Source organism: Schistocerca nitens, chromosome 6 (assembly GCF_023898315.1).
Source record: "Schistocerca nitens isolate TAMUIC-IGC-003100 chromosome 6, iqSchNite1.1, whole genome shotgun sequence".
NCBI lineage: Eukaryota > Metazoa > Arthropoda > Insecta > Orthoptera > Acrididae > Schistocerca > Schistocerca nitens.
Window position 1 is genome coordinate 301414672 of NC_064619.1, and position 15744 is coordinate 301430415.

A 15744-nucleotide genomic window follows, 5' to 3' on the forward strand; every position below is an offset into this window, starting at 1 on the left:
TGATGCTGGAAACTGTCTCAGATTCAAAACCGACCTGTATACTGCAGTTTCTCCGAAACTACCAAATACATTTCGAAGAGCGATAAGGCATTAAATTACTCTGCTTAAGAACGATCTAAATTATTGTACCTTTACTTGCAAATAAGCGACGCTAAAAATGAACATTATTATGACAAGCAACGATTTGTCGTTTAATGAAAACTATTTATGTACATGAAAACCAAATTATTATTCTTTTCACTGGCACTTAATGTTACTCACCTTTCGGTTGCTTCACAGCAAATATATTTAAGGTAGATGAAGCTGTCACTTGACCTACAAGTCAAACAACATTTTTTAAAAAAAAAATCATCAGAATTAAATAATTATATCTGGGTATCAGACGTTAGAAAAACTATTCTGTTTTATATGAGTGCTGTTACAATTTTATTAGGAGTATATATACGCTAAACAAGGTTACATTTCACTTTTGAGAAATGCTAAAATATATAATACTGAAAACATTCTTGTGCTTCTCAAGCTAACTAAATACTTGCTAAATGTGTCAATAATTAATTGATACTATTATTTTCCACACATTAGGTAAGGACACTACGAGGATGAAATAAAAGGTTACATGTGATTAGAAACTTATTACTTGCTGGCAACACAATACTCATAACACAAATTCTTATTTTACTGAATTCTTGTATAACAGTATACTGTCTACCTTCATGATTCTTTGCATCGTTTTCACATACCCTATGTTACGCCAAAATCTGTGGTAAGTAATGAAGACAATCTTATGCTTCGTAACAGTTTTCTGTTACACTAATTGACCTTTACCGATTTCAACTATGATGCTCACAGCAAATTTCTACAAGACGGACTGACAAGATTGCCACATGTGGGGGACCGGAAGGATTATAATACTTACAAAACATTTCAAAAATACAAATATGCTACATAAAGCTCTGAAGTTTCGATGTAAAAAGAGGTCATTAGTTGCATGTAAATTACGCTAAATCTGCTTCATTCGAGAAATACTTGAGGACCATCTGTGAATGCGAAGTCCCTCGTAGATTCATGATTAACAGAGACTGATTATTTCATCTCAGTATGCAAAAATCTGCAATTAAGCGACCATTAAATTCTTTCCTGGATGGTAATAGTTATAGAGATGCAAGCAAAGTGAAATTACGTAAATTTAGTACATCGCTCACTTATATTACACCTGAAAGTCACATTACACTTTCATACCTCCAGCCTTAGTTGTATTGCTTATTTCAACATACCGCTGCGAGTTATTTTATCCAGGCACTTCATGTATGCTTTTAAGTGTAGGTTACTGTTACAGGTACTACTTCGGAACCTAAAGAAAAATACTGCTCCATAGAATAGGAAGCACATATGTTGCCATTAATCACATACTTTGAGTGGTTAAACCACATAAAATTCCTATGTCTCAGGGGGAAAAAATGCTTAGTGTGGTTATATCATCACGCGAAAATATTAATGAGGGTGAATTATAAAGTAAATTAATATACATATATTTACACATACTACATAGTTTTTTAGATATACTTTATATACCGAATAGTATTAATGACTTTCATTAAATTCTTATAATGTTCCTAACAACTAAGTACAGTTTTTGGCGTTACTGATCTAGAATCGTTCCATCAGAGCACTTCAAGGAATGAAAATTAGTCACAAAACCGAGTAGGAAGAAGTACCGTAGACAAATTCCAGAACAGGATACTCCTAAAAGGACGCAGCATCAATGCGTCACAAACAGGTCTATTGCTTATAAACTGTTGTTGGTAAGGAAACAATTTTCACATCAGCGAAAAGTTCAGTCTTTGTATTCAACGTTCGACAGCTGAAAAAAAGCCCTCAGTATGTAAGTAGACAATTAAAGCCCAATTAAAGCCCACACACAGATTATCTAGCTTTAACAATGGTTACTACGTTTCGGCGAAATGGAGGAGTAATGAGAAAATATGAGCCGACTGAGGAAATGCATCCCCACTTAGTGTTGAGCTGCCTTAGCCAGTACAGAAGTAATCAATCCGTCGGTCGTCTGCAGGCTGCACCCAGGTTCAGGCGTCGCTGTTGGCATCCAGTAGTGCTACCAGGCGGCTCTTCTTGGCGGCCTCCGACTGCCGGAACTCCTCCAGCAGCTGCGAGCACCAGACAGACAACACGTGCAATTAGAGGTACCAAACACACATACATCATACACACAAATTACAAACAGGAGTGTCCCTGAACTGTTTCCAGTCGGCTAGAACCATGGAAAACTTTACGATATTTCGATAGCGCACCTTGGCGATACCAAAAGATAGCAAACTAAAACGTGGCGCTTCTCTGAGGTCGAGAAGGACATCAGTTGAGATGAGAGTTTACAGATCATTAAGGAGGCAAAATATTTTACACCGATATGCTCTGTTTACAGACGAATGGAAAAACTGGTAGAAGCCGACCTCGGGGAAGATCAGTTTGGATTCCGTAGAAATGTTGGAACACGTGAGGCAATACTGACCCTACGACTCATCTTAGAAGCTAGATTAAGAAAAGGCAAACCTATGTTTCTAGCATTTGTAGACTTAGAGAAAGCTTTTGACAATGTTAACTGGAATACTCTCTTTCAAATTCTGAAGGCGCCAAGGGTAAAATACAGGGAGCGAAAGGCTATTTACAATTAGTACAGAAACCAGATTGCAGTTATAAGAATCGAGAGGCATGAAAGGGAAGCAGTGGTTGGGAAAGGAGTGAGACAGGGTTGTAGCCTCTCCCCGATGTTATTCAATCTGTATATTGAGCAAGCAGTAAAGGAAACAAAAGAAAAATTCGGAGTAGGTATTAAAATTCATGGAGAAGAAATAAAAACTTTGAGGTTTGCCGATGACATTGTAATTCTGTCAGAGACAGCAAACGACTTGGAAGAGCAGTTGAACGGAATGGACAGTGTCTTGAAAGGAGGATATAAGATGAACATCAACAAAAGCAAAACGAGGATAATGGAATGTAGTCAAATTAAATAGGGTGATGCTGAGGGGATTAGATTAGGAAATGAGACACTTAAAGTAGTAAAGGGGTTTTTCTACTTGGGGAGCATAATAACTGATGATGGTCGAAGTAGAGAGGATATAAAATGTAGACTGGCAATGGCAAGGAAATCGTTTCTGAAGAAGAGAAATTTGTTAACATCTAGTATAGATTTAAGTGTCAGGAAGTCGTTTCTGAAAGTATTTGTATGGAGTGTAGCCATGTATGGAAGTGCAACATGGACGATTACCAGTTTGGACAAGAAGAGAATAGAAGCTTTCCAAATGTGGTGCTACAGAAGAATGCTGAAGATTAGATGGGTAGATCACATAACTAATGAGGAGGTATTGAATAGGATTGGGGAGAAGAGGAGTTCGTGGCACAACTTGACCAGAAGAAGGGATCGATTGGTAGGACATGTTCTGAGGCATCAAGGGATGACCAATTTAGTACTGGAGGGCAGCGTGGAGGGTATAAATCGTAGACGGAGACCAAGAGATGAATACACTAAGCAGATTCAGAAGGATGTAGGCATGAAAAGTATGTGGGAAGAAATAGTGTGTGGTGCAACTCTTGCTAGTAATTGCTCTCTCTGTGTTGAAATAGTAAACCACTCAGTGATGCACATCTATCTTGTAACGTCTGCCATTGCAGTTTAAGCAATTCTGTAACGCTCTCGCGCCAACTAATCAATCCCGTGGCGAAACGCGCCGCTCTTCGTGGGATCTTCTCTACCTATTGTGTTAGTCCTACATGGTAAATACCCCAGACTGATGAACAATAGTCAAGAATCTGCCGAACAAGCGTCTTGTAAGCCACTTCCTTCGTGGATGTGTTACATTTCCTAAATATTCTTCCTACGAATCTCAGTCTCCCATCAGCTTTTCCTACTATTTGTTTTATGTGGTCATTCCACTTAAAGTCGCTCTGGATAGTTGCTTCTCGATATTTTACGCTGAATACTGGTTCCAGAAATTTGTAATCAATAGTGGAGTGAAATTTTCTGGTAGAGCACTTGCCCACGCAAGGCAAAAGTTCGGGGTTCGAGTCTCGGTCCGGCACACAGTTTTAATCTGCCAGGAAGTTTCATATCAGCGCACATTCCGCTGCGGAGTGAAAATTTCATTCTGGAATAGTGTAGTTGTACAATAGTGGATTTCTTTTACTACGTATGCGTAATATTTTACATTTTTATTTACATTTAGGATCAACCGCTAGTGTCTGCAGTATTCATCTATCTTCTGTAGGTCATTCTACAAATCGATACTGTCTGTTGGCGTTGCTACTTTCTTATGAACAAGCGCATCATCTGCGAACAGACTTAAATGACTTCAGAAGCTTTCTACTACGTCATTTGTAGACGAGTACATTGTTAACAGTAAAGGTCCAATCCTACTTTCTTGGGATACTTCGGAAATTACCTTTACATCGGTCGATTTTGTTCCGTTAAGAGTCACGTGTTAAGTTCTGTCTGCAACCAAGTCTTGAATACAGTCGCAAGTCGGGCCCGATACTCGGGAACTTCGTACTTTTTTTACCACGCGACAGTTAGGGATGCTGCCAAATGCCTTCCTGAAGTCGAGGAACACCCTACCAACCTGAGGGCCATTGTCTACAGTTCCCTGGATCTCATGGAGGAACGGAGCAAGCTGAGTTTCGCAAGATTTCTGTTCGCGAGATCCATTTTGGTACCTTTCCACTTCTAAGCGATTTGGTTTACTAATCCATCATTGGTTCTCTCAATATCTGCCATTTCGACGTTCGTAAGATGGTCGACAGGAGGGACCATGTTACGATCTTCCACGGTTCTAGATCTACATCTGCATCTATGTGATTACTCTGCTACTCACAATTAAGTGCATGGCAGAGCGTTCAACGAACCACCTTCAAGCTGTCTCTCTACCGTTCCACTCTCGAACGGCGAGCGGGAGAAACGAGCACTTAAATTTTTCTGTGCGAGCCCTGATTTCTCTTATTTTATCGTGATGATCATTTCTCCCTATGTAGGTGGGTGCCAACAGAATGGTTTTGCAATTGGAGGAGAAAACTGGTGATTGAATGTTCATGAGAAGATCCCGGCGAACCGAAAAACGCCTTTGTTTTAATGATTGTCACTCCAATTCACGTATCATGTCTGTGGCACTATCTCCCCCATTTCGCGATAAACCATTTCGGAAGACCGAATTCAGTATTTCGCCCATTTCTCTGCAATCTTCCGTTTCGGTGGCAGTTGTAGCTCTTGTAAAAAGGACACAGTACATTATAATCTCTGTGCAATGCCACAGGCAATAAAATGGTGGAGGAAGGTCGGTAGTCTGGGTGGTTGTGCAACCGCCAGACTGTGACTGATTCAACACAATGGACAGAGATCATACAATTCTGTCCCACTGGTCATATGCACACACTCCATTCTCTTGTCAGCGCACTGCTGGTAAGTGTTTCACCACGAACACCTCGTCCGAACGCTATCGAACTGTTACTCCAGTCCTCATCCTTAAACGAGCTTATTTTCAGGAACTTCAGTACAGAAAACAGCCATTCCCACAGAGGAAGGATGGTGTGCCAATATTCGATGGCTAGTGAGTGTGTCTCAAGTTACTGGAACATTCACGACATAGGACGCCCAGAGGACGTACACATACCAACATTCGGACTTTGAGAAACGTAGAATCATTGGCATGAGGGACATTGGAGCATCTTACCAACAGACAGCGCAGACATATAATGTCTGCAGAACAGTGAAGACGAGATGGAGTCAAGATAGTGCGGCAAGAAGAGTAGAAACTTGTAGACGACATGCTGAAAGGTCACAGGAAGCAGCGGTTCTCGAGAACCGTGCCCCATACCTCTCCAGCTCCTGGAATCATAGTATGAGGAATTATTGGATATGACAAAAGAACTGATTTGTAATTATTGAAGGAATGTTGTATTCTCGCAAGTTATGTGGCAAGAATGGTAAATCCTTAACGACCCGGGTACCAAATGGTGATTCCAGTAGGAAGTTGCAAGATCTCTCTGTACAATTCACACCCCAGACGCCTTGAGGAATTTACGGGTCCTTCATTGGCCTGCCTGGTCTTCTACTCTGTCACACGTAGAGCGTGTCTGGTATGTGATAGGAAGACATATATTTTCATAACAGTATCTTCACATACTTAGACAGCCTGTGTTTAGTGTATGGGAAGAAATTCATCAAGATGACATTCGCAGGCTCTTTGCTCCCATCTCACAACTGAGATAAAAGTGTAACCGTGTCCGTGAGTGTCAAACCGCATACTGATGCAGGTTTGTCACAGTGACATTTCTTCGTATGAAACGTCGTCAACACTGTTGACGATTTCACGCGTTGGCAATAATTTCGCCGCAGACCATGCAAAGCGGATCACTTTTCGAAAACTGGCGCTTGCAACTAACTGATCACTGTTCGACATGGGTTCTATTTCTGATATTAAAGTATGTGCTTCTAGACCATTTTACCGTGGGAAATTCAAATATGTAAACAAAATATCTTTGTCAGGGATACTTTTTATGTAATACGTATATATATGTATATTCACAATTCATGGCAAACACAGAGACGTTATAGAGAAATACGGTTATGTTGCTGCATCCAGTAGTGATAGAACGTGATAATTTCTTGTGCAACAGCAGGTGGGAAGAATCAGACATCATTAGGTTACCGCTGCCACACCTATGTCATTAAGACCACCTGAAACATCTTATTAACTCGAACGGCGACAGCCGGTCGCTGCCTCGGCAGTAAAGCTTCACGCCTCCTAGGGGCAGTTGCATCGAGTTTACAACAGTGGTGTTAGCCGCAATTTGTGTCAGTCTTAACAAGTGGGTGTTTTGGCTGACAAGTGACTGTCTGTCATATTTCTGAGCACGTTGAATTTTTTAGTTCCTGTGTGTAAACTGATTGAGCCTGGTGCTGAAGGTAAAACGACTGCTTGTTTTTACACATCAGCGTTCCTCTAGTTCCCTACTATTAATTTAATACTGGTGTATTACCAAAGTGGTATTTTTAAATTTGCAGAAATGCCACGTCATCGTGGATGTCGATATAAGCCGGAAAACTTCTGCCACATCTGTGGGAAGTTCACTTTTGCCAGAAATAGGAAGAAAATTTCTTCAGTCATAAAGAAAGCATACAAACATTACTTTGGAGTAGAAGTAGGAGACCACGATAAAGAATGGGCACCACATTTCTGTTGTGCTACATGTTACTGCAAACTAATTCAGTGGTGGAAAGGTAAAGAGAATGTGGCGTTGTTTGCTGTTCCCATGGTGTGGAGGGAGCCTAAGGACCATGTTACTGATTGTTATTTCTGTCTAACAAAAATTTAGGGTTTTACAAGCAAAAAGTCGACAACCTTCCAGTACCTTCAAGAGCTCGAGGTCAAATTCTGAGTGACGGTGAAATAAGTAGTATTGAAAAAAACACAGATGATGATTCTTTATATCACTGCACAAATGAGTCATCGCCACATTTGTTAACACAGGCAGATTTAAATGATTTAGTACGTGATCTAGGACTAAGTAAACAAAAGGCGCAGCTGCTTAGTTCAAGATTACAAGAGTATAATCTACTGCACCAAAGTACTAAAATCAGTGTGTTCAGGCACAGAGAACGTGCCTTTATTTCTTATTTTTCAACTGACGAATCACTGACATTTTGCAACGACGTTGCTGGCCTGATGAAAGTGCTGAACTTCACTTATATTTCACAGGAGAGGAGACTTTTCATAGATCCATCGAAAACAAGTCTGAAGGGTGTTTTGCTCCATAACGGAAATAAAATACCATCTGTTCCAGTATCTTACGCTAGTTTGACAAAAGAGAATTACGAATTCGTACAAAGGATGCTAAATTCATTAAAATACAATGAACACAAATGGAAAATATGTGCAGATTTCAAGGTAATTGCTATGGAACTGGGAATGCAACAAGGCTACACAAAGTATGCCTGTTTTCTTTGCGAGTGGGATAGTCGAGACCAAAATTCTCACTACGTGAAAAAGAAATGGCCTAGGCGAAGAGGGAAAGTTGGCGAAAAGAATGTACAACGTGAAAGTCTGGTAGCTCCTGAATATATACTACTTCCACCGCTTCACATCAAACTTGGCCTGATGAAACAATTCGTTAAGGCCATGGATCCAACAGGCTGTGGGTTTGTATATCTAGCTACCAAATTACCCCGTCTTTCAGCTGCAAAAATAAAGGAAGGTGTATTTGTGGACCCACAAATCAGAGAGACGCAGAAAGATGCAAATTTTGAAGCATGTTTAACTGATAAAAAACCCCATGGGACTGTTTCAAGATGATGTCGGAAAACTTCCTCGGAAGAAGAGGAGCTACTAACTACAAAGCAGTGGTGAAGGATATGATCAAAGCATATCAGGATTTGGGGTGCAATATGTCTTTGAAAGGTACATATGATGGACTCTCATCTGGACTACTTCACAGAGAGTTGTAGTGACGTATCGGATGAACATGCGGAAAGATTCCATAAAGACATTTCTATCATAGAAAGGCACTATGAAGGGAAGTGGGTACCTTCTATGTTAGCAGATTATTGCTGGAATATCATTCGAGAGAAGAAAGATTCACAATACAAGAGAAAAAAGTGATGTGCATTACAAGGCAGTGGCTCATTGTTTGTCAATTTTCTGTAATTTCTCATGTCAAATAAATGCTTCAAAGTGTATACACAAAGGTTACTGTGTTATATGTTAGATCCCACCCTCCATTAATGTGATGAACTTATAACATCATAAAGATGTGCATTTGTTTGTCGAATTTCACCTCACGTTTGCTGCACTATATCAGAAACTGAAAAGAGAAATAAAATTGCGATTACTCATAAACTATCCCTGACAGAAAAAAACCAAAAACAGTTTTCAATTCAGCACTCAAATTACAACTAGGATCACAGTACTTTTCATCAGAAATAGAAAAAAAGGTTTTTTTTTGTAGAACAGTGTTATGAATCAAAATATGCTACAGTTATTTCTCCGAAAACAATTTCAAATAATTTCTCATTTTTTAAATTCATTCATCTGGCATACAATTAGTAGACGAATAAGGAAAACGTTGTATCAATATCCACTGGGAAACATTCGTGTGCAATCTTGTACAGACATGGGTACATAAATGAAAAACAAAATTACAAGTAATAATCGGTTTCCTGAAGTGAGCATACAGACGACATAAAAAATTACAGGGCATTCAAATCATGACTTGGGATATAAATGCCATTGAATCCTTCAAGACTTTCAGAAACTTTATAACATAAGTCACGTCTTTTTACGTTGGAAACGAATTCACCTCTAATGAAGCTGAAGCAACCCAAATTTAATCTTCGAGTGGCTGCAGTTCTTGAACTACGATTAGCAGTAGGTGAGAGCACTAGTGATAAATTTTACGGAGACGATACATACATCTATGCGCTCGGTGTTGTCTATCGATTTAAAAAGAAAAACTCACTGGTTGTCAAAACCAACATATTATCTTTTTTTTTTGTTTCTTTTCTATTTTTTTATCCAAGCGGGTAAGGCGGCTCTTTGTGAAATTCTAGGTTCTTTTCAGCCGTGAGCCAAAGATATTTGCTTGGAGTAAGATGGGTTCCCAATTGTGGATAGCGAGGAAGGGATTTCGAATACTGGTATTTGCCTTTCAACCGAAAGTTACCTTACTTGCAGAAAGTCTGTAACAGTTCACCTGTTGTAGCTTAATACTGAGCCGTAATTTTTGCAGTTAAAAATGCATGCCTAGTGTGTGTATTGTTGTTTACGAAAAGAGGAAACTCGGGAACTTGCTCGAACTGTCCTGTAGTATACCAGTGCGCGAGGTATAGTGTGATGCTAATGCAGAATACGATATATTTGTTCGCGCACAGGTAGGAAGCCTTAAAAAAGTTTCTTCCTGGGAAAATACAACACGAATATGAATTCCTCTTTTACATTAGCGATTTTATTAATGTGAATATACTAATGTGGAGATGCGTGTAATTTTTAATTTGTGTACTGTGGACCTGTCAGCACGTGTCATCCAGTAAATAGTAGATGCAATGACCGATACTTTCGCATAGTATTCATATCTCTCCCGGATGCAGTGTAACATTTTTTAACTTCATCTCGTATTAACTAGTAATAAACGATGCACATTTCAAACATGCAGCGCAAATTGCTCGCCGATAGGAACTGAATTAAAAAGTGCTCCTCATAAATGCGACAAATGTGGGCATCAGCCGGTAATGACTGTAATATTAAGTGAATAACACCACGTGATGGACGACACCCAGTGCAGTAAATGCACTGTGTAGTATGCTGTAGTAAATACGTAACTGAAAGTGAAAATCAAGTGCATCCCACTGGCTATGGAACCTGCAATTCCGCTGGCAAGTTTAACGCTAACAACGACGCTACATATGGGCACTGAAGTCTGTTATGTGATCGTTTCCTCGCACCTTTAGCCCGTTCAGTCTCGGCCACTCACTAGCCTTCCTCGCCCTGGTCAGTATAATAGTTGTACGCCTGAGAAAAATGCTCGGAATAAAAATGCGCATTCTCGGCACAACAGCTGCTATAAACCTGTAAATATACTCTGGTGTCATGACTGATTATAACAATAATGTTGGGCACTTTTTGGGGACAACTGGAAGAACTGTGTCGACCCGGAGTGCACAACCCTCTTTCAACGACCAAACTGGTCTCTAGGAGACCATTACGAACAACAGAACAACCCCCCAGTGAGGCGCAAAGACAATGATCAAGAAAACATCTGCAGTAGTTCTCTTCACCTACAAGAATAGGATTTGCCTCATCCCCGATGGTCGTCCAAGAAGATTGTAGAGGCGTCTAGACATGGTAATCCCACTGGTTCAGCAGGATTTTGGTCCGGCATCACGTGCGCCTGTCGGATGCCTCTAAGTGCTATCTAGCGTAATTTGAAGGACACGCAGTATCGGAAGAAGATCCTCCAACTCACTGCCCATCTCTACAGTCAGTTAGTCAGTCAGTCAGTCAGTCAGTACTTTGGCGTTGTGCTCGTTTTGCAAGGCGGTAATGCACATGCGCCCATCTCGTGCACATCTTCATCCAGGAAGAAGGAGTCAATGGAACAGCCTGCGTTAACTGCTGACGTGACATGACAGAGAATGCTTGGCATCATTTGAAACTTGCAGTACGTCGTCGAACACTGGTTGACCTCGAAAAGGCCGCCGTCATAGGGTGTAACAAGCGTTAACAGCAATATCTACACCACATCGTGGATATCAAGCATAAAACGATCCAAGGAGCATACAATGGACGAGGTACAACGGCGTGGTGTTTATTATTGCCCACCTCCAGATTTTGTGTTCAGAGATCAACAAAGATGTGTCCTTTCCAAAAGACTGTCATTTTGTTTGGTAACTATTTCGCACGCGCCGTGAACTGAAGTCATAGCCGATGGTTCCCCACATCATGATGCCAGGAGTAACACCATGCCTCTCCAAAACAATGGAAAAATGCGACCTCTGCCCAGGCCGGCGCTGGACTCGCCAACGATGGTCATCTCAGGAAATGCTGAACCGTGATTCATCGCTGAACACTGACGCCACACATCAGTAGCCCAGGCTTCCCGATCACGGCACCAACACAAACGTAAGCGCTTGTATTGCAGTGATAACGGCAGCCTGTGCATCGGATAGTAATACGACTGCTGCTAGTCTTCAAGCACTGGTGCAGGACAGTACAGAATGTTGCAGGGGGTTAATTACTTGTTCTCAAATAGCAGGCGCAGATATGAAGGAGTCAGAATGTGCTTGGTGCATAATACGACGATTATCCGTTGTGGTGGTCAGACGTAGTCCAATGGAAGCCTCACGAATATGCCTGACCGCACGTTCCGAAGCAGTCCAACATCGAGCCACTATCACATCCGAATGACCCGCAAAACTGGGTATTCCACGAATCGAACTGCCAGACAAATGAGACCCACAACGAGGCCCCTTTCAAATTCTGTCAGGTGCTGATAACGCTGTCTCACACTGGTAAGCACTATCTCCACAACGCTCGCAGCGATCACTCAACATCCCCTTAAATACAGTACCAGGTCTGGTAACAACAACAAACAGGAGCAACACAAATCCACTTTGGTAGCTTCTGTCACAAAGAAATGGACAGAGCGAGGTGGTGCAGTGGTTAGCACACTGGACTCTCTTTCGGGAGGACGACGGTTCAAACCCTCGTCCGATCATCCTGATTTAGGTCTTCCGCAATTTCCTTAAATCGCTTCAGGCAAATGCCGGGATAGTTCCTTTGAAAGGCGCACGGCAGACTTCTTTCCCATCCTTCGCTGATGCGATGGGACCGATGACCTCGCTGTTTGGTCCACAGCCCCGAATCAACCAAACCCCAAAAATTGGAACTATAATCATTTACATACCCACTGATGGTGTATACATGTACGAAGCTGCACTGACATCCGTCCATGTCTTCTGTGTGTTTCTGGGCGCAATATATTTTAAGAGCTTAGCACACTTTTATTCGGATATTTTACAATTACGAGCGTGTTTCTCAAATTGCGCCCATTACATACGACTGCTACTACCCAGTGTGGACTGTAATTATCGTACGGGAGCGAAACGTGGTACATATTCTAATGTGTTAATGCAGAAACGATGTATGTTGTGAAAAAAAATTCAATTTTGTCCACTAGGCACAAATTTGGCGCTGTAAATGCGAGAAAGACGTCTGGAAATGTTTCCATACATTACGAACTAGGAAAGGTCGAACAAGTGAGAAAGGCATAATTCTGTTAGTACGAGGTTTGCCCAGAATGTAATGCACCACATTTTTTTTTCTCAGCCGAAAACAATACTACGAATGCGAAACGTTGCGTATGTATTTTCTGAAGTCTCCTATGTGAGCGCACCAAGTTCCGACAGATAGCGTAGCTGCAGGACAGTTTCAAAATGTCGCCTGTAGGTGATGTACGTTACAAGCAACGTGCTATCGTTGAATTTCTCACTGCTGATAAAGAAACCGGCGAATATTCACAAACGCTTGTGTAAAGTCTATGGAGCATCTGCTGACGACAGAAGTACACTTAGTCGCTGGGCACGGAGGGTGAGGTCATCAGAAGGCGGTTCGGCGGAGCTCCACGATTTGCAGCGGTCAGGGGGACCATCCACGGGTGTCACACCTGACCTACCCTCCTCGGACTTTCACTTGTATGGACCATTAAAGGATGGATGGAGATTAAGTGGAAAAATAGGCTGTGCAGATAAAACACCACACTTTCGTATGTGAAATTCTCATTATGTTCAATAAAGAATTGTTGAAAAAAATAAATGCGGTGCATGTCTTTATGGACAACCGTCGTATTAACTCCAATTTACGCAATTTGTTCAAGATCAGCACCGGAGACATCGACGGAATGCTATACAGTACAAGATTTGAACCTGGTTGCCAAAATTGCAACAAATTTTTTTTCACCATAAATCGGTTCTGCATTAATGAATTAGAGTATCTAGCAAATTTCACTACCACAGGATAATTACAGCCCACACTTGACCTCTGTAAGTAGCTGCACTTTAATATAACCACGCGGTATGAACTGACGGAGGATTTTTTTTAAGACAACGAAACTAAATGGACTGCGTTATGTCGCAGCCGAAGGTGGTGTGATATTTCAGAGCAAAAATCATTTACTCATAACGCTTGTTCGATGTACAGTGAATACGTCCAAGCACTACAGACGGGAAAATGTCCCGTAATGAACCACGTTGCTAGGCCCACCCTGGAAACTGTTAACCTCGGCAGACGACAGGTGGCGGAGCTAAGCCTCCCTCCTCCTCCCCTCCTCGGTGGGTCGGTCATATTTCTCGCCCCTCGGCCGTCACGCCACGACGTCGCAGCTTCTGGCGGCGCGGCGCGACACCTCCTAACGAAATTACGACGCATGACGCGCGACGCTAAATAACGACCGTGACTCAGAGGCGCATCTGCGGGACCTGCCAGGGGCGGCGCGCGGCCGGCGACATTTTTGCGTTAGGCGGGCCGGGCCGGGGCCTGACCACGGCGCTGCTGCCACTGCTGCCGTCCTGATGCAATTACCCCGCGCCGAGCTATTACGGGCTTTTAGGGCGGCGGCGCGCAGAAAGGGGTTAGGCCGTAGAGTGACCCGCGTGCCGGCACGCCGGAGAGGCGAGCTTCTGCAGGCACCGAAAGCGTCACAACTAACGCCATGTGCGGCCGCCCCACCTGCACGCCTCTACGCTCTTAATGGGCGTTTCGCCGTGAGGTTTCCGTGGGTCTAGTTTCTAGCCTACAGGGTAGCGCACGAACAACCGGCACCGAAAACAGACTGCTCGCCATTACGCACGAACTGTTCCCCGCCATGAGCAAATACAACAACAAATAGATAAACATGTAGTAATTACATAATTGTCGCACAGATGACAAAATGGTAGATATCGAAATAGACGACAGAGGGATAAAAAAAAACAATTAAAATCGCTCAAAAGAGGAAAGGCCGCTGGACCTGATGGGATACCAGTTCGATTCTACACAGAGTACGCGAAGGAACTTGCCCCCCTTCTTGCAGCGGTGTACCGTAAGTCTCTAGAAGAGCGTAGCGTTCCAAAGGATTGGAAAAGGGAGCACAGATCATCCGCATTTTCAAGAAGGGACGTCGAACAGATGTGTAGAACTATAGACCTATATCTCTAACGTCGATCAGTTGTAGAGTTTTGGAACACGTATTATGTTCGAGTATAATGACTTTTCTGGAAACTAGAAATCTACTCTGTAGGAATCAGCATGGGTTTCGAAAAAGACGATCGTGTGCAACCCAGCTCGCGCTATTCGTCCACGAGACTCAGAGGGCCATAGACACGGGTTCCCAGGTAGATGGCGTGTTTCTTGACTTCCGCAAGGCGTTCGATACAGTTCCCCTCAGTCATTTAATGACAAAAGTAAGTGCATGTGGACTATCAGACAAATTGTGTGATTGGATTGAAGAGTTCCTAGATATGATGTCGTTGTTGTTGTTGTTATTATAGGTGGTCTTCAGTCCTCAGACAGGTTTGATGCAGCTCTCCATGCTACTATATCCTGTGCAAGCTTCATCATCTCCCAGTACTTACTGCAACCTACATCCTTCTGAATCTGTTTAGTGTATTCATCTCTAGGTCTCCCCCTACGATTTTTACCCTCTACGCTGCCCTCCAATGCTAAATTTGTGATCCCTTGATGCCTTAGAACATGTCCTACCAACCGATCCCTTCTTCTTGTCAAGTCGTGCCACAAACTCCTCCCCAATTCTATTCAATACCTCCTCATTACTTATGTGATCTACCCATCTAATCTTCAGCATTCTTCTATAGCACCACATTTCGAAAGCTTCTTTTCTCTTCTTGTCCAAAATATTTATCGTCCATGTTTCACTTCCATACATGGCTACACTCCATACATATACTTTCAGAAACGACTTCCTGACAAATCTATACTCGATGTTAACAAATTTCTCTTCTTCAGAAACGCATCCCCTGCCATTGCCAGTCTACATTTTATATCCTCTCTACTTCGACCATCATCAGTTATTTTGCTCCCCAAATAGCAAAACTCCTTTACTACTTTAAGTCTCTCATTTCCTAATCTAATTCCCTCAGCATCACCTGACTTAATTCGACTACATTCCATTATCCTCGTTTTGATTTTGTTGTTG

General features: G+C 42.2%; 1 protein-coding gene across 5 annotated transcripts in view; it reads right to left on the reverse strand.

Moving 5' to 3' along the window:
- Positions 1–419: 419 nt before the first annotated feature.
- The window catches only part of LOC126262573 (S phase cyclin A-associated protein in the endoplasmic reticulum), a 620393-nt gene continuing 605068 nt past the window's right edge, over positions 420–15744 (reverse strand). For all 5 annotated transcript variants that reach the window (XM_049959285.1, XM_049959286.1, XM_049959289.1 and 2 more), the window contains one exon: positions 420–2162. In XM_049959285.1, the coding sequence (XP_049815242.1) occupies positions 2082–2162 (81 nt within the window). In that variant the 3' untranslated portion in view covers positions 420–2081. The remainder of the gene's footprint in view (positions 2163–15744) is intronic.